The sequence below is a fragment of the Lissotriton vulgaris genome, chromosome 6 (genome assembly GCF_964263255.1).
Source record: "Lissotriton vulgaris chromosome 6, aLisVul1.2, whole genome shotgun sequence".
Classification (NCBI taxonomy): domain Eukaryota; kingdom Metazoa; phylum Chordata; class Amphibia; order Caudata; family Salamandridae; genus Lissotriton; species Lissotriton vulgaris.
The window spans coordinates 1,733,956,435-1,733,982,894 of record NC_141694.1 but is presented as its reverse complement, the minus strand read 5'-3'; the positions used below and the strand labels follow the sequence as shown (position 1 = coordinate 1,733,982,894).

The 26,460-nt window shown below is 44.4% G+C and overlaps 1 protein-coding gene across 1 annotated transcript in view; it reads left to right on the top strand.

Annotated features, from left to right (window-relative positions):
- The window catches only part of ALK (ALK receptor tyrosine kinase), a 2,610,699-nt gene that overhangs the window by 2,301,068 nt on the left and 283,171 nt on the right, over positions 1-26,460 (top strand). The window contains exon 15 of the mRNA XM_086925973.1: positions 19,405-19,536. Within this exon, the coding sequence (XP_086782099.1) occupies positions 19,405-19,536 (132 nt within the window). The remainder of the gene's footprint in view (positions 1-19,404; positions 19,537-26,460) is intronic.

Here is a 26,460-nt window from a genome sequence, read left to right as displayed (position 1 = left end):
CTTGGTGCTTGTGATCCCACCATGACCTTTGTGAGCAATATCAATAATCTTGTCTCGAATAGAAACAGGGGGAATGAGGGAAACACCTCTCAGAATGAAATCACCCTCCAAACTTAACTCATCTCTGACTTTGGAGAAAGGGAGAAGATCCCTATCAATAAGATTTTCCCTTGGCCAACCTTCAGCAATGTACTTTTTTAATGTATGAAAGGAAAAATCCTGCAAAGATGCTTTAATCCAGTCAGACTCAGAAACCACATCCTTTGCTAGAATTAGCCCATCCAGAAGGTTAACTACTACTTCTTTGTCATCAAGAATAGGAGAAAACTTCAAAGAACTTGAAGGACACCTGGACAAGAAGTCCGCCGTGAAGTTCTTCCCACCAGGAATATGCCTCATAATGAAATTGAAATCATAAAGCTTTGAGAGAAGACGACTTAATCTTGGGCTAGCATTCCTTAAACCCTTGTCATTCCAAATAAAAATCAAAGGTTTATGATCTGACACCAAAACAAACTCGCGACCCCAAACATACGTAGAAAAGTGTCTAACTCCCCAAACGCAAGCTAAGGCCTCTTCTTCAATAGTACTGTCATTTCTTTCTGAAGAGGAAAGTTGACGGGACGCGAAGGCAACAGCATTTTCAATCCCACCATCAGCTTGACTCAGTACAGCACCTAAGCCAGTATTACTAGCATCCACTGTAATGAAAGATAGAGAGTTCTCATCAAAGGGTTGGAGAGCTGGAGCATGTATAATTAAATCCTTTAAAGAGTCAAAAGCCACTTTATGCACTTCATCCCACACAAATTTAACATTGTTCCTAGTAAGCGACCTCAAAGGCTCACTAACATGTGCAAAATTCTGTACAAATCTCGAATAAAATTCACTTAAACCCAAAAATGATCTTAATTGATCTTTGTTAATGGGCTGAGCACAATCATGAATGCCTTGCAAGAGATCATGTTTTGGAGCAATGCCTTTATGGGTGATAGTATGACCAAGATACTCAACCTCACTGAGGAGAAATTTACACTTCTGTTTTTTAACAGTCATTCCATGGTCACTTAAAATACCAATGTCAAGTCAAGTCAAGTCAATAAATTTATATTGCGCGCTACATACCCAGAGGGTCTCAAGGCGCTTGAAGAAGGGTGAGGAATTACTTGTCGAATATCCACGTTTTAAGTTGCTTTCTGAATGCTAGGTGGTTCTGAGTAAGGCGAAGGTGAGTGGGAAGTGAGTTCCAGGTTTTAGCTGCCAGGTAGGAGAAGGATCTATCTCCCATGGTGGTTTTGTTGATGCGAGGTACAGTGGCAAGGGCTTGGTTGGAGGATCGTAGCTGGCGGGAGGGGGTGTAGAAGGACAGTCGAGTGTTGAGGCATTCGGGTCCGATTTTGTAGAGTGATTTGTGTGCGTGGGTTAGGAGCCGGAAAGTAATCCTCTTATTGACGGGGAGCCAGTGGAGGTTTTTCAGGTGACCAGAGATGTGTTCTTTACGCGGGATGTCTAATACGAGCCTGGCTGAAGCGTTCTGGATGCGTTGGAGTTTTTTCTGGAGTTTTGCGGTGGTACCGGCGTAAAGGGTGTTTCCGTAGTCCAGTCGGCTCATGACCAGAGCGTGGGTGACCGTTTTTCTAGTTTCGGTGGGGATCCAGCGAAATGTTTTTTTGAGCATGCGAAGAATGTTGAAGCAAGATGAAGAAACGGCGTTGACTTGCCTGTTCATCGAGAGCGAGGAATCCAGGATGACGCCCAGGTTCCGTGCGTGGTCCGTCGGGATGGGTGCTTTTCCAAGGGCCTCTGGCCACCAAGAGTCATCCCAGGCGGAGGGGGAGGTGCCTAGGATGAGGACTTCTGTTTTGTCTGAGTTCAGTTTCAGGCGGCTGTGCTTCATCCATTCCTTCATGCAGGTTGGTTTTGGCAGTGTTCGGGTCTTTGGTGAGTGAGAGGATCAATTGAGTGTCGTCGGCGTAGGAGATGATGTTGAGGTTGTGTTGGCGTGCGATGACCGCGAGGGGGCTCATGTATACGTTGAAGAGGGTGGGGCTGAGTGAAGATCCTTGTGGTACGCCGCAGATTACTTCAGTGGCCTCTGACTTGAATGGTGGAAGGCGGACTCTCTGGGTTCTTCCAGTGAGGAACGAGGTGATCCATTTCAGTGCTTTTCCTTGGATTCCGACGTTTCTGAGGCGTTGCAAAAGGGTGCTATGACAGACCGTGTCGAAGGCTGCGGAGAGGTCGAGGAGGATGAGGGCGACTGTGTCTCCATTGTCCAGTAGAGTTCTAATGTCGTCTGTTGCTGCGATGGGGCGGTTTCAGTGCTGTGCTTGGCTCGGAAGCCGGACTGTGAGGAGTCGAGGGATTTGTTGGTTTCGAGGAATGCGGCGAGCTGGTTGTTGACCGCTTTCTCGATGACTTTGGCCGGGAATGGAAGGAGTGAGATAGGGCTGTAGTTTTTGAGTTCGGTGGGGTCAGCTGTGGGTTTCTTCAGGAGGGCGCTGAGTTCGGCATGTTTCCAGCTTTCCGGGAAGGTTGCGGAGTTGAGGGAGCAGTTGATGACGTCTCGGAGGTGCGGTGCTATAATGGAGTCTGCTTTGTTAAAGATGTGGTGAGGGCATGGGTCTGTGGGGGATCCTGAGTGGATAGAGTTCATCAGACGGATGGTGTCCTCAGTGGAGATTGGCTTCCAGTCATTGAGGATGTTCAGGGGGGGTGGGGGTCCTGCAGGGGGTTGGGTGGGTTGGTCTTCGGGTCGGTTGTCGAAGCTGTTGTGGATGTCTGCAATTTTGTTGTGGAAGAATGAAGCTAGGGAGTCGCAGAGGGTTTGAGAGGGGGTGATGTCGTTGGAGTTGGCTGAGGGGTTGGTAAATTCCTTGACGATGTTGAATAGTTCCTTGCTGTTGTGGGCGTTGTTATCTAGTCGGTCCTTGAAGGCGGCTTTCTTGGCATTTCGGATCAATTGGTGGTGTATGCGGGTGGCGTTTTTGAAGGCGTCCTTGGTGATGGTAGTTGGGTCTTTTTTCCAGGCCTTCTCAAGGGAGCAACAGAGTTTCTTGGATTTCTTAAGATCATCGTTGAACCAGGAGGTCTTCCTGCTGCCTAGTTTGATTTGTCGTTTTTTCAGTGGTGCTAGGATGTCGGCGCTGTTGGATAACCATTGGGTGAGGTTGGTGGCTGCTTGGTCGGGGTTTGAGGAGTGGGCTGGGGGATTTTGAAGAAGCGATGAGGAGATCTGGTCGATGGTGATTTTGTTCCAGTTTCTTTGCAGAGTGGGTTGGGGGTGGTTGTTGGATGTGGGCTTGTTGTAGGTAAAGTGAACGCAGCTGTGGTCAGTCCAAAGGAGAGCTGTGGTGTGGCTGAAGGAGACATGTTTGCTGGAGGTGAAGATAGGGTCGAGTGTGTGACCTGCGATGTGAGTGGGGGTAGTGACAAGTTGTTTAAGTCCGAGGTTGGCGAGGTTGTCCAAAAGGGTGGTGGTGTTGCGGTCGTTGTTCTTTTCGAGGTGAAAGTTGAGATCTCCCAAAAGGATGTAATCCTCGGAGGGGAGCGCGTGTGGAGTGATGAAGTCCGTGATGTCTTCACTAAATTGTGCGTGGGGTCCTGGTGGCCTGTAAAGGAGGGTGCCTCTGAGTGTGGTCTTGGGGTCGATGTGGATCTGGAAGTGAAGATGTTCAGTGTTGGCGAAATTGACGTCTGAGCTGGTTGAGATGCGGATGGATTTCTTATGGACGATAGCGATGCCTCCTCCTGTGTGGCCGGTACGGTCCTTGCGAATGATCTTATAGCCTTCCGGGATGGCAATGGTGATGTCTGGGGCTGATGTGGCGTTCATCCATGTTTCTGTTAGGAAGGCGACGTCCGGAGAGATGGTGTCTAATAGATTCCAGAGGTCGATGGCGTGCCTGTGGACCGAGCGGGTGTTGAGCAGGATGCATTGTAGGTGGTTGGGGTCGGGTATCTGTTGTGTGTTCGTAGATGAGGAGTTGTTCTTGGTGCCGTCGAACTTGCAGGAGTTGCAGGAGAAGGGTCCATGGGTGTGTCCAGGAGCGGCTTGGACGCAGTTGAGGGAACGGCCGGGGTTAAGGGCTAGGAGGGTGGTGGCGTCGTAAGTAATGCGGGAGGGGTGGGCATTACGGGGGCCAGGGGGTCTGGCGCTGGGCGCGTTCCAGGAGCGGACGGGCGTAGACGGGCTTACCTTTGGCGCACCTTCGGCGCGGATGGGGCGCGGTCGCTGCGCGTGGACGCTGCGCGTTGGGACATTGCTCATAAATGGATGGTGGAGGGGGCGGAGCGTGGGAGGGGCAGCAGCTGGGAGGCGGTGGCGGGAGGAGGGGCGGACCAGGGGAAAACAAACAACAAAATGGAGGGTCAAAGGCTAATGGAGCCAGGGGCAGCAAATTCACTACAGCGCAGAGTGTGCAGGCTAATAGCAAGAAAACACACCAGCCTCAGTGTACCAAAATTAATTCAGCCAGCAGCAAGGTCGCGCTAGAAATTAATTAATTAAATAGAATAGTGCGGCGCTGCGCGAGCAAAGCGCTACTAGGCTGCGAGGGTCAGTCAAATACAGCTGAAAATGCTTGATGGGATAACGATACCGCCAGGAGACAGAGCGAGGCAGCTGCAGTTCAGCCGGAGCGTGGGGGAGCAACCGATCTTGTTAAACTTGATCAAGTTTAACAAGATGTTCTTCAACAGTGTTAGTGGAGATCAAGATATCATCCTGATAGGCTAAAACATCACGAACTTCTCCAAATAACTGAAACATCAATTTCTGAAAAACTGATGCCGCTGAGGCAAGACCAAAAGGTAACCTTAAATATCTAAAAAGACCAAATGGAGTGTTGAAAGCAGTTAGGTCTCTGGACTCTTCACATAACTCTATCTGATGGTAAGCTGCTCGTAGATCTATGGTAGAGAAAACTTTTGTACCTCTCAATTGAGCCAACATATCCTGAATACGCGGGAGAGGAAAACAATCCACCTGAATATTTTTGTTTAGAGCTCTAAGGTCTACACATAACCTGAGCTCATCACAGTTCTTCTTAAGTGCGACTACAATTGGAGAAACCCACAATGAAGAACTGATGTTTTCAATGACTCCCTCTTTACTCAGCTGTTGAAAATGAGTTTTCAGCCTTTCCATAATGCTCAGTGGAACATGTCTGACCTTATGGATTACTGGAACAGCATCAGGCTCCAAAATAATCTTGTGTTCGAAGCCTTTAACTGAACCAAGATTATCAGAAAAAACATTGTTGTATTTATCTATGATACTCTCTAGGGACAATTCCTCAGTGACCAGAGCATTAATTGTAGTAGAACGATCTAAAGAAATAGAGTTTCTAGTACCATGCCTTAACACTAATGGGAATTTGCCTTGATCTCTCCAACCCAAGACATTATAGCCTTTTTTAGATACATACATTTTTGCATGAATAGATCGATCTTCAAAGGTTAAAGTGCCAATGAAGAAACCCATTAAATCAATAACTTTGCCATTAAATGCAATAGTACGAATATCAGGAGGCAAAAGTAAACTTTCTTCCCAATGTTTAAGGAAAAGAAAATCCGCAATGATGGTAATAGGAGATCCTGAATCTACAGTGACCTTAACAAGAATCTCACCAATTTTTAGATCACATACTGGATCATAGATAGAAGAATCTTCATGATCATCTATCATGTCAACAGACAATAATATTTTTTTTACAATTTGTTCTTCACCTGTAATAGAAATATCAGAATCAGAGACTTCAAGGTACATTGTCTTGGACTTGAACTTGCAAACTGCAGCAAAATGACCAATTTTTTTACAATTAGTGCATTGTTTTTTTAATGCTGGACAAGAAGTTGAATTGGCAAGGTGTAATTTAGATCCACATCTATAACAAGAGGGAGGTTTATCTGACTTTTTCCATTCAAGTTTAGAAGATTGAATACGTTGAGAATTATTTTTAGAGGAAGTAAATTTCACTAAATCTACCTGTGTAGGCTTATTATTGCTTAACTCTTTAGAAGCAAAAGCAGATCTTTCTATTCCCCTAGCTAATTCTAAAGTTTCTAGCAATGAAGGATTACGACAGCATAAAATTCTTTCCTGAACTTTGTTGCTAAAACAATTCACAACAATCTGATCCCTGAGATATTGATCAATAGGACCTTCAAATTCACAAGTTGCAGCCAAAATTCTTAACTCAGCTAAAAATATATCAATCTTTTCATACTCTCTTTGCTTGCGGGTGTAAAATTTATGTCTTTCAACAATTACACTTGGTTCGTCCTTAAAATATTTTTCTAAGAGAGCAATAGCCTCAGTGTACTCATTCCAATCATCCGAAGGAGGTCTAATAACAGGGGGTTGATGATCAAAAATTCTTTGACCCTCAGCACCTAAAGCACTATATAACATTGCATTTTTCCTAGCAGCAGAAAATTTTACAGCATCAATGGCAATTATGTAACTATTAAAAGCTTTAAACCAATGTGTCCATTTGATTTTTGGCGTACCTGGTTCAGGAAGAAAGGAAGATGGAAGAACCGCAGTTTGTTGAGCCATCCTAAATTAGTAAAATAATAACGTATGAATATAAAAGAACATAGATTGCAATCAATATAGACTTAACAATGTGTAGTTTTGGTTGTAAATATCAGTAAAAATAACCTATATTAAATGTGAAACATTGATGAAATAAATATAGTGTAGAAATAAGAAATGCAAAGTAAGTAAGCAAAATTAGCTGTATATATCAGAGTAAATGACACACATTGTAAATATGAAATGTCAGCTGTGTGTATCAGCGTAGATGACACACGTTGTTGTACATATGCAATGTCAGCTGTGTGTATCAGCGTAGATGATACACATTGTTGTAAATAAGCAATGTCAGCTGTGTGTATCAGCGTAGAAGACACACGTTGTTGTAAAAATTAAACACGAAGTACAATGTAAGCTGTGTGTATCAGCGTTATTGACACACGTTGTGAATAAGTAATATCAGCTGCGTGAGACACCTTGTAAACACCCAGTCTAAGAGCTGAGTGTATCAGCGAAGAAAAGAAAATAAGCGAGTGTAAAAGAGAAATAAAAGTACCTTGTAAGATGAAATAATCACAAGGTTTGTAACGACAAAGAGTTGTAGTTATCGTAGCTAAGCAACCCAAAATCATCATCTAGAAAATTCCCTTCTTGAAACAACCCGACAGGCCGACCTACATTAATACACCTCCCATCACTCGCACGATACTGCAGATGTGGGATACAGTGGCAGTCAAGAGGGAACTCACCACCTTCCTCTCACCTCTCACGCTGCTATTTGACAACCCAGCCTTTGCTCCAGGACTGGAGGAACGGGCGTTCAGGCAGTGGCGAAACTCTGAATGCAGGTCAGCGGGACACCTGTTTGACCTGGAGGGCTTCCTTCAACTCGCTGACCTCATGGAATTGTATGATCTACAAGCAACACGACGATACCAATACTTTCAGATTAGGCACTGGTTGACACAGCTGGAAACTTGCCCTTTTGTCGGTAGGCAACTCACGACATATGAGAAGTGGCTCTTTACTAAAAAATCTGACCGGCAAACGATCACAGACCTATATTAGAAGATTAGCCCACCGCCCTCCACACAACGCTCCACGGGCCAGAAAAGATGGGAAACTGAATTAGGGAGAAGCCTCCCTGACAAAGAATGGCAAGCCATATACTAAAGGGCTCACCCCACGGCCAGGAATACTGCCAGTAGGGAAGCAGCAGTTAAGATCACGACCTATTGGTACTTAACACCAGCCTGACTTAACAAAGGTAACCCAGACCGCAGTCCTACTTGCTGGAGGGGATGTGATGAAACAAGGACGCTGATCCATCTATTATGGGATTACAAAGAGGTGACGGACTATTGGACAACAGTCCTTAACGATACTGACAAACAATTCGACACAGAAATTCCCCGCTTCCCAGCCTACACACTCCTAGGGCTTCCTAATGCACTCACATTCCCACTAAAGTCAATCAGGGGGAAGCAGATGGGGCTGGCCTTTGGAGCTGCTGTACAACACATCCTATCGCTCTGGGGAACTCCCAGGCGACCCACGCACACGGGTTGGTTACAGAAACTTTGGTACATAGTGGGCATGGAGCGGATTCAAGCTACCCTTACCCAATCCTCAGCATCATTTGCCACCATTTGGCAACCCTTCCTCTCCCTCTTGGACACGGAATTCAATGAAGTCACATGTCCGAAATACCACTGCCTCCTGCGGCTCACGGACACGTCACCCCGAGACGATGCCCCCAATAACCAGATATAAGACGGCTCTCTGACATGGTGCTTTTAAAGGGCCGGAACATGGCAGACCGGTTTGGGAGGGTCGGGGGCACGGGGGAGTTTGTTGTAGTTTAGTGGGGTGGATTAGCGAGGCTAAGCCCGGACATGCTCCCATGAACACAAACTATCCCTGTGACTTAAGGGCCTGAACTCTTCCTATTAAGTGATGGGGTTAGGGTCGATTATCTCTGGGTTTTCGAAAGGGGCCTGTGAACATTGTAATGTATGACACCTGATGCTTTGAAAATTCAATAAAACAAAGTTAAACAAAAAAAAAGGACAGCAAATTTCAGCTGGCACCTTAATGACATGTTGCTCCGAGACCTTGTTGTGTGGGTAGCGGTAAAGGAGGAGTTGAAGAATAATGTAATGTGGTCTAGAAGTAGTGTAGAACACTCTTAAAGCAATGCAAACGCAGTTTCATTTGGCAACACAATAAAGTCATTTGCCAACAGAAATAAGGTAACGTGGTACATATAAAAAAAAAAGATTTTGTGTCTTCCTAAACCGAGTAAAGCTGTTGAGGAAGGTGGTCCCTGCAGGTGATTTTCGCGTCTGAACATCGACATAAAGATAGATCGTGGCAACATGGTTTAGTGAAGTGCTGCCGCGGCTTGTCTACACAGATCAGTCCAGCTTCATGGGGGGACATCGGGTTAGTAACACTAAAAACAAACCCATATTGTGAATGTGGTGCTGTGGCTCAAGGGATAGACAATGCTGCTCTCCTTGACACTGGAAAAGCCTTTAGCAGAGTGAATCGGGTTTTTGGGGAAGGTGAACATGAAGAAGCGATACTCTTCAGTCTTCAATGGGAGGGCCCACATTTTTTTTCAAAGCAAGAAGCTGATATGAAGAGAAACACCATTTTGTGTCAGTTAAGAAGGTGAAATTTCTGTATCATTTATGATTGCCTTTAGATGAGCTTGTTTCTTAGGGTTGTGATGTTTATGTATTAGGTCTTTAGATTCAAGTTTAGTGGGTTATGCATATTGGTGTATTTCAATGCTAGTTTTCCAGAATCATTTCTAGGGGTTCCCTGTAAGAAAATTACTTTGAAAAATACCAAGCAAGCGTTTACTGGGTGCACACCTTTAGTTGCAAGAAGAAGCCAGGTGGCTAAAAATCTAAATTTATGTTTGCTTCATTTCAAAATGCCTTCACTGTCCATACGTTTAAGTGAGGAACAGGCAAAGTCCCCTCTGACACCTATTGAGAATCATTAGTATCTTACCAGTTATTGCATTTACCTACCAAATAATGTCCACACACTGGATTGGATGTACACATTTTTCCTAGTTCACTAAACATATAAACATGGTTACATGTGAGTCCATAGGTCTCTCCTGCTTTGATGTGAACTTTACCTTTACCCTGTACGTTATCAAATTCTGGTGCTACCCACACCCATGCCCTGCCAACCCGACACAATGTAGTCAATTACTATAAAGAGCATTGACCATTAGGTGCTTTTAGTAAAGTATGGTTGCATCCTGGTGCAATCTTTGCTTTATGTTTTTCCTTGGCAGCACAGATTTGCCCCTATAGGATCCTTCTGACAGTGGGTCTGCTGGTACCAGTCTCTAATATTTACTCTTTTGTTCCGATAAGGGCATATTATTTTGAAAGGAAGTTAGCCAAATACTTTCTACTTGTTTTCCTGTGATATACAGGCATGTCAAGTGCAAATATTATTGTTATCTCTATTAATGTGTTACTCGCCCAAGATGGAGCTGCGTCCATAGTACCCTGGTTGAGGCTGACTACAGTAAAGTATCCTCTCCCCTTTCTTATATCCTGGTGGTGAAAACATATTCCTACAACCCGGTTAGGGGTTTATTGACTTCCAACCTCTTAAGTCCTGCAAGGGTTTCAGGCACCAATCCTGCACAGCACACCTACAGATGAATGAAAGTGTTACCCTAAAAGTCCTTACCTCCTGAGATAGAGTCTCTGTGTCACTGTTTCTGTGACTTTGGAGCTTCCAGGGACTCTTCTTACTCCCTCAGTTCTATGAAGACTTGTGAAGTTGGGGTTGACTGCACTGGCATTGCAACTAGTCTTTGCTATTCATCTCTTTTGGGAAGAAACAATCAGGAATGATCTCTGAGGAATAATCAAGAGGCATCAGAGGGCTGGCAATCCTCTGAATCTCTTTCCTTGTCTTCTCGCCAAGTTTGAGCAGCAGCGGATGGCATAGATCTGGGGTGGGGGAGCCAGGAGAGGGGTTAAAGAATAAACAAACTTACCGCCTCGCGGCGTTGCTGCTTTCTCCATCGTCGTATCTGGAACAGAGCACCCAGGAAGCACCCAGGTTCACCTAAGCCAATCACAATGCTCTAATGCAGCGTTGTGATTGGCAAGCACCCAGGCTCCCCTGAGCCAATTACAATGCTACAATACAGCGTTGTGATTGGCCTGACTGCCGTAGTTCCGTTTTCAGCAAGGGAATGGAGGCCTGGGCATGTTCTTCACTCAGGCTGTAATGCAGCCTGGGTGGAGATCATGCAAAGTGCGCATGAATGTTTGGCCGGCCCCAGAGGGCCAGCCAAACATTTATACGCACTTTAGGGAGTGCAACCCACTCCTCCCTCCCCTGCTCTGTCAGCAGAGCAGCCCTGCCCCGTCCCGCCCCACCCGCAAACCTGCCGCAACAAGGAAAAAATACAATAACTTAGAGGTAATATCATTTTATTTTTCCTTTAGTGACACTGCTTAAAAGAAGTGAGGTGACGCTCCATCGCCTTAGCGAAGGAGCCGCCACTGCTGCTGAGGCATGCTATTGTCTGATGACAGTAGAAGCAAATCCTATCAGAGTTCATGTGATAGATTGAAATACAATTCACTATTAGGTAAGACAACACTTCTTCACACATTAGGCTTCAACTACCAACAACTAACCATCAGGTACCAGTAACAACTCATAAATGTTTTGTTTTTCTTCAAAATCTGCATTATTAATAGTGTGAAGAGTAATTAATCAACATTCAAATTCACATGTGTATAGTGACATGAAACTAATGGAGTTGAAATGATTTTGCTTTGACCTAATAAAGTGTGTTTTTATGCCTTATTCTGACTAGGCCTCAGTTAGGCCTCAACACAATCTTGTCCAAAATGAAAGCTATGTCATGTTCATGCTTTGTTTATGTTGTTGCTGCACAGCCTGGCCTGGTGGCTTAGTGGACTAATGCACCCAGTGCAGGGGACTGTGTTTGACCTCATGGGCACAGGTTCAAATCCGAGCAGGTCCACTTAGCCTTGTATCCTTCTGAGGTTGATAAAACGAGTACCATTGAGTTGGGTAGCAATAAACATCTGTTATTCAGCGCCAAGATACCCTTCTGGATGAATGTGAGCTTTACCAATACACATGTTATGTCATTGTGAAGCAAGATGTGGATTTGTTTACTTCTGAATGACACAGTTATCAAAGCAAGTCTCCAGCCCACCCAAACATTTGTCTTCTGCATGCGATAAAGCCTTCATTCACAATGGTTCCCTGTTGTTTATGTAACTAGTTTGTTCTGACCCCTCCAGATGACCCTAAGTTAGAGGCTCTGAATACCTATTCATGTAATGGGTCATTGTTAAGTTGGTAGGGTTATGTGACATTTGTAAACTCTGTAATTTGTTGAAGATTTATTTCTTTGCTCACACCACAATGACTTTGCAATCCTAATGCTTGTCTATGAAGAAATTGGCTATAGAATCCCTTGAATTTGGGGGTGAACCTGAAACCTTTTCTGTGCTACTAGGTATGCTGCCCAATTTCTTATTGATTTTGCTGCCTATTTGAGACTAAGCCTATTATTGATTTTGCCTATTAGTCTGCATTGTTTATCACTGAGAGCCTTCCTGGCAATGGTTTTATGCATTTAAATGAGACTTGCAGCATCTGCACGTTACAATATTGTAAACCATTTTGCAATCAACCTTTATGATTTTCCTAAATTCCACTCTGGAACTCACTTTTTGATCCAGTCTTTTCTTTATTTGATTGTCTTTATGAAATACTGTTTTGTACCTTGTGTCTGGAACACTGGTTAGAGGCGGCAGACCCGAGAGCAGAGGACGGCCCGGGACCAGGGTTCGATTCCCGACGCGGCAGGTTTCTGGACCAGGGTCAGCGGGCTCGATAATTCTCTCGCCTCGGTGCCCACTCTGATCAGCGATCACACTCGGCAACTCTGGGCACTAGCTTGCCTCATCTTCACTAACGGCCCCCCCAGACCGCCGGGGATGCCTGGTCTCACCCTGGAGATACCCATTAAGGGACCATCTCTCAGGGAAGCCAGGAAGGGTTTCGCAGCGGTCGAAGCGCGGAGGTACCCCTTCGGGAGTGATTCCAGCGCTATATAAGCACACAATTAATTAATTAAAATTAATTGCCTCAAGAAATTGAGGTTAACACAGTCCTGAGCCGCCCAACACCTTGGCGCGCCACAGAGCTGTAAATTTGAGAGGTACAGCGTGCCTGCAGTAGAGTACAGTTGTAATACTTTATTTGTTTCAATTAATTAAAATTATTACAAGGTGTCATATCATGATGACAATTAAAGACCTGGCTGTTCGATCAGTAGAGCCTAACTCCCCCCAGCGCCTTGAGACCCTCGCGGGTATGTAGTGCGCTTTACAAATGATTGATTGATTGATTGATTGAAGGAACAGATAAAACAACATTTGTGGCCCATTAAAAACGCTAATATACAATGCTGAGTTATTTGTCAATTTAGTCAAGCACTGAAAAGGCAAGAAAGGAAGAAAATGTGTGACTATTCGGCCCGATCCCAGACTTTCAAGCCAGACCTGTTCTTAAAAGCATTCCAAGGGCCAGCAGAAGGCCCAGGCTCACTAAAGTGCAGAGAGCTGAAGAGAAAACAAAGTCTGTGCTTATAACTTTCAGGAGCTGGCAGGGAGCACCAGTACCGAAATGCTAGTTCTTCAAGAGTGACAGGCAAGGATGAAGAGGTGCCTGTCAGGCGGGACCTGAGCTCATGACAGTTTCGTACCCCAAGAGGGATGTCAAAGTCGAAAAAGCGAAGTGCCAAAGGTGCTCTTAGGTCTTTCAAGCGAGCCACTTGGTGCATGGGGCCCAGGGCTGGACTGGCCATAGCGGGCATCGGGCGTTTCCCGGGGGGCTGGTTTTGAAGCAGTGGGACGGTTTTGCAGTGATGCTGCAATATCGGCCCCCAGTAGCAAAAGCAGCAAGCAAGCGTTTCTAGCCTCCTGGAGCCAGGCAGTGCTTCCCCAGGAGCCTGTGCAAGAAAACTTGTCAGGGCTTCTTTGGGTTCCCAGTACGGGCCTGACGGGGCCACTAAAGTGCAGAGTGCTGATTGTAAACATAAATTGTCATTAGGTCACGTTCAAATCAAAGACCTGAGTTCATATTGCTGAGTTCTAAGTCCATCAGGTTTGCACCTTGGGCTGGAATGCAAAATACTGTACTCAAGGCAGTTTCGGGGGCCCTATAGGGGTAGCAAATCGAAAGTGCAGTGTGTCAGTAATAAGGGCTAGTCTGTGCATTTAGGTCTAACAGGCAACCAGCATGGCAAAATCAAAAGTGTGAAATAGCAGTAGTAGAGGCCTGATCTCTGCATTTAGACCTTACAGGCGAGCAGCAAAGGGCAAGGCCACTGAAGTGCAGAGTGCTAATTCTATACGTTTTTCCCAGTTCACATTTGATTGCAGTATGACAATGGGTTTGTGTTTCTAGGGTGTAGGACCTTCAGGTTTGCGCCATAGGTTGAAGTGCAACGTGCTGTTTATCCCTTGAAAGCAAATTTCCCTTTTTACGCCTGAGTGAGGATGTTTCTTGACTGTGCCATTAAGGTTTATGAGTGACTGATCGTTCTAGAAGCCCTACAATGGACATTCCCAAGGGTGCACTCACTCAGGCATCATTCATCTGTCATTCACCCGTCCTCCTTGCAGCCAGTCAGCATCATGGGAGGCCTGTGAAGCATGTGCACTTATTTAGATCGAGGCCACCCAGAGCACCAGGTGTCTAGGGTGCCCCACTCACCAGTGGTGTGTCATTCAATCAATCATAGCATTTGTAAAGCGCACTACATACCCGTGAGGGTCTCAAGGCGCTGCTACTGTTCAAAGAGCCAGGTCTTGAGGAGTCTCCTGAAGGTTAGGAGGTCTTCGGTCTGCCGCAGAGGCTGGCTTACCTAGCTTGGGCATAACTTCAGGAAACGGAGGCACCTCCCATAGGAAGAGGCGCCCCTGGCAGTGCTTTAAAATGAAGCTCTAGCCTGGAACTCTTTCATAAAGGCATCTTCGGAAACTGCTGACAGGTTGGATTGTGCTTTCTCGCGTCTTCTTCCAGGTCATTGCACCACTTCCTTGCTCTTTCTCAGATGTCAGAGAACAAGCTCAACCCAGCCTGAACATTCTACATATGATGTCAAAGAGGCGCCCTTGCGCGGCAGAGTCACGTGATTAGATGTTTTTATTTTTCTTGTACTATTTCTATAGCATGGATCAAGCCACAAGGTCAACAGAACATCTGACTGCAGCAGCCATCTTAGCGTACACAGGGGAAACACAACCAAAGAGCCACAGAGCTGCTGTAATTCATACAAACAAAGTACAGACATCCAACTGGGGCTAGATACATTACATGCTGCAGTGCAATTTTTATTATGTTAAATAGTGTCAGTTCATGCTGTGTTACAGTATGTAAATATGCATGGGTGTGACTTGAGTAGCACACACCTAGGTGAAAAGCAATGAAGTGGTGCACACAGTAGGAGTTTTACATTGCTTACTGCCGATGAAGGGGGAGAGGAGATAAACACATTAAAGAAGTGGCCTTATGGCCCTAGGGGCAGGGTTTATATTGAAGAGGGAAGGTGCTGGGATGAAGCTTTCAGGGTGTTCCTGACAGTGAGGGTAATCACATAAATGTATGTGTGAATGGGTGGAGGGGGTGAGTTGAGAATAGAATTTCTACTGCAGTTTTGTGGCACCCGAGGGTCTACTCTAAGATGGAGTGTTGCTTGAAGATATTGGGTTCAGCTTCTTGTGAAAGTCTGCTGGATCCGAACTATGACAACATTGCAGATCCTAGGCACATAGCAGAGAAAGGCTTCGTTTCCCATCTTCTCCTTTATGCTTTTCCTGATTTCTATGAAATGCATCTGACTGTTTGCTGAAACGTGAAATACTTGCTTTTTAGACCTGGCATCATTGGTGTGGTTTCCCCTGTCTTTTTGCCTCTACCGCCTGTATTTTTGACTCTATGCTGGACTTCGTTTTTGCTGCTTTTTGTACTCTGGGCATTTTACTACTGCTGATCAGTGCTAAAGTGCAAGTGCTCCTTGTGAAAATTGTGATTATGATTGGTTATCCATGATTGGCAAATTTGATTAACTGGTAAGTCCCTAGTAAAGTGCACTATGTGTGTCCAGGGCCTGTAAATCAAATGCTACTAGTGGACCTGCAGCACTGGTTGTGCCACCCACGTGAGTAGCCTTGTAACCCTCTCTCAGAGCAGCCACTGCAGTGACTACCAGTGCAGTTTTAAACTACCATGCCAACCTGGCAAGTGTACTCAGTTGCCAGGCCCAAACCTTCCCTTTTACTACATGTAAGATACCCCATAGGTAGTTCCAAGGTAGCCCATGGGCAGAGTGCAGTGTATGTGAAAGGCAGGACATGTATTGGTGTGCTTTACATGCCCTGCTAGTGAAATACGGCCAATTTTATTTTTCACTATTGCAAGGACTATCTCTCTCATGGGATATCATTAGAGCTGCCTTGTAACAAATGTAACTTTCAATTGGGAAGAGATAGAGATTTGGAGTTTGGGCTCCCTGAACTGACAGGGGCTGTTTGGGCATTCACTCTAGACAGTGACACAAAGGGAGCTGAGGTGTGTCCTGCATACCCTGATGGCCCATCACCAGGCTGATGGGCCTTTCTGAGCTAGAGTGGTGAGAGGAGTTTTCACTGACACCTGAATAGGGATGAGCGTGTCCACTTAAAATTCTGTTTCCACCTCCTGTAGTGCGTAGAGGGCCAAGTCAGATCTTGTGGACAACAAAGACTTTCCTTTGAAGTATGCCTACTTCAAAGGCCAAAAGTGGTTTAAGTATTTGACCTGTAACCTCACATTTTTAAAACACTTCTGGACTGAGGAATCTGCCAAGAACAAGAGCTGTTAGGAGGACACCCTTTGCTGTGTGTTGCTTTGCTGGGTTGGCCTGCAGTTGGTGCTTCTGTCTGTGGGCAGTGAAAGAACTGGACTTTGCTGTCTAAAACTGGCTGTTAAAAGGTTCTCCAAGGGCTTGTGTGTGCTTGCCTCCTGTTGGAAGTCTCAGGGCCATCAAAGACTTCATCTTCAGTTCCCCTGAACTCTACTGCTGGGAATAGTGACCTGCCAAGTGGGGCCAACTCCAGTTCTGGCCCGTTGGAGGTGGTTTTGCTGCTTCAAGAACCAAAATTCCAGGCATCACCCTTCCAGCACCGTTTTTCCCGCAGCAAGCTTGCCGTGCAGTTAGAAGAGCAACGCATCACAGCGGTGCGGCTGAAAAATCGGCACAACACCTGTTCATGGCTAGAAGAACCTCTGCAGCCCGAATCCAGAGCACTGAGTCTCTGATGTTCCAGATCCCCTCTCCCACTCGGGCACAGGCCTTGCTGTGCGCCTGAAGGAATCAACGCATCACCTGTCTGGGGCTGTGGAAATCAATGCAGCACCTGTTTCGCCGCTGCCTCGACCCACAGTGCCTGGATTTTCTCTTGCATCACACCTGTGCGCTAAGTTTACACCGCATCACCCCGCAGTATGGAGCCACCTCTGGAATTCAAAGCATCAATTTTCCTCGCAGTAGGGAATCAACGCAACACTTCTCCTGTGTGCAGTGGAACTGATGCCTCCATTCCCCTTGGACTCAAGAGTTGACGAATCGCTTGTGTTTCCAATGCTTCTCTCCTTTGCATCTGTTAATCATCTTGGATTTCAACGCATCAAAGGTACTTTGTGCTAAAATCAACGCATTCATAGAGCTCTATGGACAAATTTTCTTAAACCTTTAAAAAGTTGTATCTTGAGTTGTGTATGTTGGATATTTGTCTTGTTTGGTTTAGATAAAGATTCTTGTTTCTTATGCTCTGCAAGAAGCTGAAGACTTGGCCTTTCGTATAAGCACTTTGTTGACCACAAACCTACACACCAGTCCCAGCACCTGAATACCCTCTCGGATGATTAGTGCTCTATACAAATCAATATAACATGACTTCAGCTAGACCAGCGAGGTTGTATTGCCCATTTATGATTTGTACAACGGCCGATGATGTGGTACAAGATGTGATGGTATCAAGTAGGGCTTGACAGTTAACAGTGCCAAAATAGGATGAGGCAGCAGGTGACAAGTTAATCATAAACCTATTGGGCGTCATTGATCGCTTGAATGGTTTCTCTCTCCATACAGTCCTGTGATCTGAACCCATACTATTATTTTTAAAGGAGGGCACCACCATTAATCTTATCCTGCAGTTGGTTGGTGTCAGCTTCTCAGGGATCTTCTCAGCTGGGCGATAATTGTGCTTCTTCTAAGGAGCAAGGATCTTTCCTGTCCTCAAGGGCATCTGGGAAGGAAGACTGATGTGTAATCCTGCTATAGCACACTAAGACCATATCTGGTTTAAGAGTATTGGAAGTGCCTACGTTTCATTGTACTTTTTACCATCATCTTCATTTGTAATGTGTTCACACCAGCAATGGAAACATTTCCTTAAATTACAAAACAACAAATACTGAGTTTATTACAAATACTCTTTGTTCGTATATTTAAGTACTGTAAAAGAAGTATTCTAGTGCCAAACTGAACAATGTGAAACTAGCTTATTCGCAGTAAAAACTGTTGTGGATGGCAAAGTTTAAAACAAATTGTACAGTCAGTGCACATTCCAAACATATGTAAACAGCCAATAGAAGACGAAAGAAAATTCTTTTTGGGCATGGAATTTTCCCTAATAATCGAACCTGTAGCGCCGCAAAGAAGAATCCCTTTTAAGGAGGATCTTCAGTTTAATGTTGTGAGGGAAATGTTTTGCAGGCTTTGATGATTCAAGCACAGAGCTCTTACTTATGTGAAGTTCTAGACTAGTTGAAAATAAAGTTTGATGTTTCTGGAACTTTTGCAGAATAGCCTGAGTTTTCTGGCAGATCGTGTCTAATGCTGGCCACACTGTGCTGACACCTGCCAGAGGTTGCACAGAAGTGATTTGCAATCAGCAGATTCCAGGCACCATTCCTGTTGTCAATACTCCCAGGGCAATGATATGCCCTTCGGTTCACCTCATTCTCATCTACTTGTTCCTTTGAGCCGCTGCACTTCATCATCTGATTAATCAATGTATCTCCTGTAACAATAGACCTCATTTAGAAAGAAGGATTCTGCATACTGTATTTTAAGCCTTCACTGACTGCAGACAAATGTGTAGAACTTAAGGTGGGCTGGCTTCTTTGGTGTTTTTAATCTAATGTGGCACTATCATATTGCCCTCTTTTAGAGTTTCCTGAGCACTTCTATACATTATTGTGCATTTTTGTGCTTGTTTGATTCTTGCAAAAAGTTTCTGATGTTCTTTGAATTTCAGGAGAAAAATAAGTGAGTTGGCAAATCAACAATTCCATCCTATTAGTAAACAATGGCATAGATAGACTATAGATATGACGCTGGCATGCCTATGATTTTCTTTCGCAATCATATGCAATAGGCATTAAAAGAATAAAAGTTATAAAAAGTTGATGCTGCCTAGTAGGGAAAATGCTCGTAAACTCCCTATTTTACATGTTTACTAATCATCCCTATATGGAATGTTTGCAGGAACATACATTAATTTAAATACATTTATTTGTGTTACAATTTATAAAATCCTGTGCCCGTGATGAAATTGGTTAAATGTGAAACTCAGGAAACGAAAATTCAGAAATGTGGGTTATCCGAAAGATGTAAAGATGTGTGCAAGTAAATGTTATCTTTCGAAAGAGCTTGCGAAGTAGATGCGATTGATCATACTCTGTGCTATACTAATAACCATATTCCTATTCTTCAGGCTAACCCGATACTGCAGATGGTGTGCATTGGGGAGAAAAACGAGATTGAAGAGGAAATCCGCGTGAACCGGACTGTGAATGAGTGGGCAGGAGGTGGAGGAGGAGGCGGTGGAGCCACCTATATATTTAAGGTACTGAGTAGTGTCTACGTATTCTGATATGACATCATGTGGACAGTGGAGTGTGTACCGTCAACTAGAAGCCTCAACAAATAAATTAGTGATGCACCGTCTGCACTTCCACCCTCAGTCTACTCCATGGCATTGCCCTAATCTTTGCAACATATTCTTTCATATTACTTGGGGTTCAACTATTTAGGAACGCTTTCTGTGACAAAAAACTCATCATTCAATAGAAAAGCGCATGAGAACTTGATTTTATGCCTTTGTTGGGCTCTTGAGGTACCCTTCCTTCTTTAAAAAGAGGAGAGGCACCAAGACCAGTTAGGTGAAGTCCATGTGACAGGCTTTTGGTTATCTCCTACTTTCTGTGCTCTCTTTCTGAGTGCCAGTGTCCATGTCATATGCCTCCCAATGTGATGTAAGATATAACAGGGCACTCCTTATGATATTCCATGATTGACTATAGTAAATCAGTCGAAACTAAACCATAACCTCAGAAAATCTAAAAATATTTACTTATGTGTGGAGTTTCTAGAGTGTGACCTGAAACCAGTTAGGTGTCAGAGAGCTGCACATATTAGCAAAGCTAATTCACATAATAACATGTAATTACCAGTATCAAGGCTACTGAAATCATGCAATTACCAGTGTCATTTTGAATAAAATTCGAAAACAATTCAATTAAAAGCAATAAGTGTTCCTTGTTTTGCAATGAAGTGCTGCAAATCATTATCCACTGAGATACATCTTAGAATTTGATTGCTGTAGAACAGGTGACCAGAACTGTACAAACCCTCAGTAGGTAGCCAAAGAGGATTGTAAGAATTGCCCTAGCTCACGATTAATTCAGCTGATAAGCGGAGTTGCTAAGTAGAACTGTGGAAAATGGTCTGAGGAACCCTGCTGGCAGGAGGATGTTAGAGACTGCTCTTATTCATCCAAATGACCACTGAGAGATAGGTGTGAAGTGGTGTGAAGTGAAGACAGTAAAGGCATTGTGGGTACTTATGCTAAAAGTGTCCCTAAACGTCACCATATTGCCCTTTGCTATGATGCTTGGTATTATAACACCTTAGTCCTTGAGAAAAATTGACAGTGCTAAGCTATGACCTACCATTTAGAGTGAAGGCTCAACATCAAGTGTGAGGAAGCGTGTGGCCATCTTTCGTTGGACAGAAGGCAGGGCATTTCGTAGAGCTTGTTATGGTGTTTCCTGTTTATGATCCCTAGGAGTGTGAGAGACATAAGTCTATAAGATCAAGAAGGGAACCAAGAGGCTGGAAGCCTTACCTGGTGGAAGTGATAAAGTATGGGGTATTGTAAACAGTTGGGCGGAGAAGATTCATGCTATGGAAGAGGGATGTTCAACAAAGTTAACTTATGGGAGACATCGCGAACCTCTGTAACAAAGGCAGAGCTCATATCGAGTTGTATGAGGAGGTATGTGCTACTTCCTTTGTAGCTGCTTTGAGTGCATCATTCTAACTTTAGGCAGTAGAGGCATACATACCATAGCCATGCAAAAACTTGTTTGTGGGGAGTGGAGGAGATTGTGGGTGGTGTTTCACATTGTAATAGGTCACTATAGTTTTTTCTGTCATTATTGACACATTTGGGAGATTACCAACTGGTCTGTAGTTTATTGTGATTGTGAAGTTCAAGCTGTGCTTTTAGTGGTCTGGCAGTGACTTGTTCGAAGGGGCTGGGACAATTTCTCATTACATGAATAATCAATGAATTACCTTTTATATGTCTTTTCTAATGTTTTTACAGTTATTATGTAACGGGGAAAGGTCCAGTATGAAAGGTAATAAGTAAGGCTTGAATGGTGGTGGAGGAAGTTAATGTTAGTTCATTCAGAGTTAGTTCTGTTTTTAGAAACTAAATATAGTGGAGTCTTTCCTTTTGAGGTGGATTTAGTAGCACATTTTGTGCCTTTCTTAGTCAAACCATGTGTTGCACATTTCAAATGACTGACTTACTACACAGACGCGCCAGTAAGTATCAAAGCCTCGGAGATAATCATGAACAGATGTCAGGACAATATTTTGCTTCGATGTTCTGTAGGCGAAATGCTCAAATTTAGCCAAGAGAACAATTTTTTGACATTTGGCGTTTTGTGGAGAGTGTTTTGTAGGATCTGAGATTTTATATGAAATCATTTTTCTGAGGCATTATTTGTTCCCTGCACTTGTTCCACCGAGAGAGTATATGAACCATAAAGATTCAATGATTGTGAGAAATCGTGGTCTGTTTGCAATGTCCTGCCACTTTTTGCCCCCATTTTGACAACTAGGTGCTGGTTTTCTGACGCTGTTTGTGCCTTTGGCTCTGCTAGCCAGACCCACGGCCTGTGCTGTGATTAAAAGTACATTGTTAAGTTTAATTATAATTGGCAATGACAGACCCCTCCCTGTAAGGCTGCAAGGGGATTCAAACTACCTATAAGTCCCAAGTATATCAAATCAAATCAAATCAGGGACATTTGTGCAGCGCACATATCACTGGGAATTCTCATGGCGCTTTCAGACGGCTCTGATAGAGTACTCGTTTAGTTGTCAAATAGCCATGACTTCAACTTTTTGCAGAAGCAGTTGTGATCTGGGATATTACGTAAATCAAGGGACATTTGTTCCAGGAGGCAGGAGCAAGATAGGAAAAAGACCTTCCTCCGTATCTCGCAGTGCGGATTCTGAGAGGTGTGAGAAGAGATTCGTTGCTCGATCTTACCGACCTACAAGGGTGGTACCAAATGTAGTTTTTTGGACTAGTACCCCGGGCCTTTTCCATACATGTTTTTATGTTTTAGACAGAGAGTCTTAGATAGGACTCTCTGTCTGACTGGGAGCCAATGTAGAGATCTCAGACAAGGGGCAGACAGGGATCTTGGCAGGAGATTCAGAATCAGGCTGGCCGCAGTGTTCTCCAAAATCTGGAGTTTTATGAGAAGGCCTTCGTTTATTGAGGACAGCAGGGCATTTCTATAGTCCATGCAATTTATTATCAGTCCCTGGACTAATGGTTTTCTGTCCTCCGTCGGAATCTATTTGAAGACCTTTCGTAGATTACGCATCACTCCGAAACATGAGCCCATTATGTGATTGATCTGATTTTTCATTGACATTTGACTGTCCATATGAAAGCCTAAAATCCATACCGTTGGTTTGGGTGTTGGACAAGGGCCCAGGTTCAGGGGCCACTCTTGTAAGACCAATGTTCAGGAGCCCTGCCGAAGAGTATGATCTCGGACTTGCCTCCATTTAATTGGAGATGGTTTGTACTCATCCACCTGTCAATGTGGGACATACATTTTTTAAAACGCTGTTTTGTTTCAGATGGATCTGGTCCAAGAGTGACCAGGATCTGCATGGTATATAAAAGGGATGGGAGCTTTAGAGGTCCAGTAGATTTCCTGCACTAGAGTGTGCACTGCTGAGTTGCCTGCTGTCATTTTAAAAGCCAGCCCCTCCTTGCAGGCTGCTTTTAAATTGTAATTATATGCAAATTTGTCTTTGGAGTTAAAGGTACTTCCAAAGCAGTAATCTACCAATGTCACCACTAAGTCCTCCCCTAGGTGCCCCTGGGTTAGGGAGCCATGTAACTATAAGCAGGGACATTATAAAAGATGTTTTATAAGCCCTGGTGAGGGAAAATCTGCCAATTTAATTTTTTCCCCATTGTAGATATTTAACTGCATAGGATAACATCGGAAAAATGTATTTACGTATACATTTTGATAGGAGCTAAAAATGTAATTCAATGATGGCTATAATAAATCCAACAACTTCCCACTGCTAGATATATAATACGTATCACAGAAAATACGTTATTAAGCTTTCTTTTCTGTAAGATGAAATCCAGCCTTCCAGCAGCCCTTCTCTGATTGACAAGCCTCCGCCAGTCTGGGCCAAGCTATCTTAATGAGGTGTGAAGTAGCCTGCCAGAGAGACAATGGATTTCCTGTGGGAGGAGAACTGCAGCTGCAAAAGCCACAAGCAGAAGGGCAGTGGAGGGGCCAAACTGGTCGTCAAAGGGAGAATGACACTCCAGGACAACACAGGCTCACCCCACATCTTGCCCCCTCAGTCATACAGGAGCCCCAGTAATTTGATTAGGGCGAGAGATTGAAGGGGAGCTTAGGGGATCTCATCATGCCAGTGGGTTGACTTAGCCTGATCTAACCTCCAAGGAGAGAGTTTCTTCATGTTGGATTTTGGAAGAATTATGCTTTCTGGGGAAAGAATATGCCACACTTTGGAGGAAGTAGTCATACCCCTGGGTTGCCCACTGCATCCTATTGGTCAGGGACATCCCCCTGCTTGATGCCCAGGAACATTGCATAAATATAGAAGAGCTGCATGGCAACTCAGATCTGCTTTGTGAAGCTACAAGGAGAAGAAGGACTACCCTGCTGGAAACCTGATCTGCACCCCAAAGATGTGCACTCTGAAGAACTGCACCTTCTGCTAATTCTGAGACTTCAGCCCTAAAGGCTTTGCCTTGCTTCAAGAAGGATTAAGGAGTTGACTCCCTGCAAGCTACAGGTTAACTGAGCCCGCTGGCATCTTCTCCAACATGAAGTCCCCATCCTGGTGTGCGTTCAGTGGACTTTTAAGGATTTGGCTAGGTGCGTTGTGGGAACTGTAGTTTCAGCATCCCAAGGACCATCTCAGAGATTCTAGACCCCTGGATTGGTGTTGTGGGCACTTTGAACCCTCAAGGAGACCTTCTGGAAGAAGTTCCAGAAGTTTGTTGAAGTTTGGTAACTTTTTGGTAAAAAGCTTCATAAGGTGACCAGCTTGACCTCACACCGAGACCTAGCCTGTATTTCAGATTTTTCTCACTGAAAGCGCCGGAGTTCTAGGTATGGCCATGCTGAAATCTAAGCCGACAATGTTGACGTGAATCCGGCCTGAAGCAGAGCCTCGCTTGGGGTCTAGAGAAAAGGCTCTAGGAAAATGACTAAATGCTACAGTAAAAGTTTGACCGAGGCCTCCCGCTTCATGTACCTGACCAGGGCACCACTGCTGTCGACCTCAAACTTTGACTTTGTCCTGCTCAAGCATGACCAGATGTCCCAAATTGGCGCTATTGGTTTTTAAGCAGTAGAAAGTGTTTATTCTTTCAAAATTCATACCTCCGGTTCCATACATAGGATATTTCTCGTTTTGCTATCAGTTGTTCCTAAAATCATAATCTATTTTTAAAAATTGGTGTTAGATTGTAATATTGTGTTGTGTCTTACTTATTTAATGTATTTGTGTTTTTAAATGCTTTACACACCTATCTCCTAAGTTACATCTGCCTGCTCGTTGCCAGCTACCAAGGGTTGAGCAATGGAATCATTTTTTGAGACCTTGACTAAACATGTTATTGTGTTTGTGGCTTTATTACTAGAGATAAGTCCCTATTTATCACTAGTAATAAACTACTTTCCAACAATGATTAGTTATGTTGAAGAAGAACTAAATATTTTGATGTAAAATGACTAATTATATAGAAACTAAATGGAAATCGTTAACAAAAGGCAAATGGTAAAATAACAAACACACAAACGCTAATATAGAAAATCTCTGCTTGCCAGTGTGTAAAGGTCACACATTAACTTTGTGGACGTCTGGAGTCCTGACCTCCTAATTTGCACACATATGAGCATGGTTATTGTAAGAAATTGGGTTGTTGGTTGACTGGAGGTGAGGCCTGGTTAAGCAGCAACCACAGTTCTGGTCAGGGTTAGGCACAAACAAACCCCAAATTAATCTGTGCTCTATCACTTGGTAGCTTGGGACAGAGCAGTCAGGCTTAACTTAGAGGCAATGTGTAAAGTATTTGTGCAACACTTCAAATTGTAATACAGTGACAACACACCACAAAAGTAGCCCACAACCGATTTAGAAAAATAGAGTAATTTTTACTAACTAAAACAAGACCAAAAGCAACAAAAATCTATTTAGTAGAACTGGAGATATTAACATTTTTAACGTTCAAATGAAAATAGCACCAAAAAGCACTAAATGCCACTGTGGATACCTGGTTGTGCCAGACCGGAACAAAGTCACAAGTTCAGGCCAACTGAGATAGCGTCCAGGCAGGCAACAGGGACCCTGCTACACTGCAACGATCCGCCATGCAGCTTAAGCTTTGTGTTGGTTCCGAGATTTGGTGCAAGGTCTTGTTCCATTGCCTTTAAGGATCCTGTCGACAGGGCTTGTGATGCAAAGTCCGGTGTCTGGGATGCAGTGTGTAGTCAGGGAGATGAGTCGGTTCTGAAGAACTGCAATGCAGAATCCGTCGTCGTTGATGCTGCCATCAATGGGATGCGAGGGCCTGCGCCAGGCATGTTTTGGGTAGCAGCAGTTCCGAAGGCGATGGAGGCTGCATCAGTGATGCAAGTCTTTGCGACAGCTCCATTCCACAGTTCTGCTTGGGGATGCACCACTCAGCATAGATGATGCGTTGTTCTGCTGGATCCGCAGGGGCTGGCAAGTATGTTAGGCCTACTTCCAAGGGTCCAGGACAGGGGTGGCACCACTTGTCAAGGTAGACTCAAAGATGGCAGAGTCCAGGTGTAGATGCAAGGTTGTTGAAAGCCTGTTATGTCCCTGAGGCATTCGATCAGGAGGCCAGCCCACTTGGAGTTTCTCTGGGTTCAATAGATGCAGGTAGAGCCATTCTCACCCAGGGATGTGGACAGCACAGTAGGGTAGCAGTTTCTTCAGAGCAACAGGCCAGCAGAGTGGCAGTCCTTCAGTACCACAGCAGAATTTCTTCCTGGCTGAGTAGCCACAAGCAATGTACTGAAGAGCTGGTGTCTGAGGTACTTCTTTTAGATACCCACACGAACAAGAGGAAGGGGGAGTCCGATGAGAAAATATTTTTAAGACTTGCGAATGTTGACTCTCGACTAACAAAAACACAGTATAAAACCCTTGG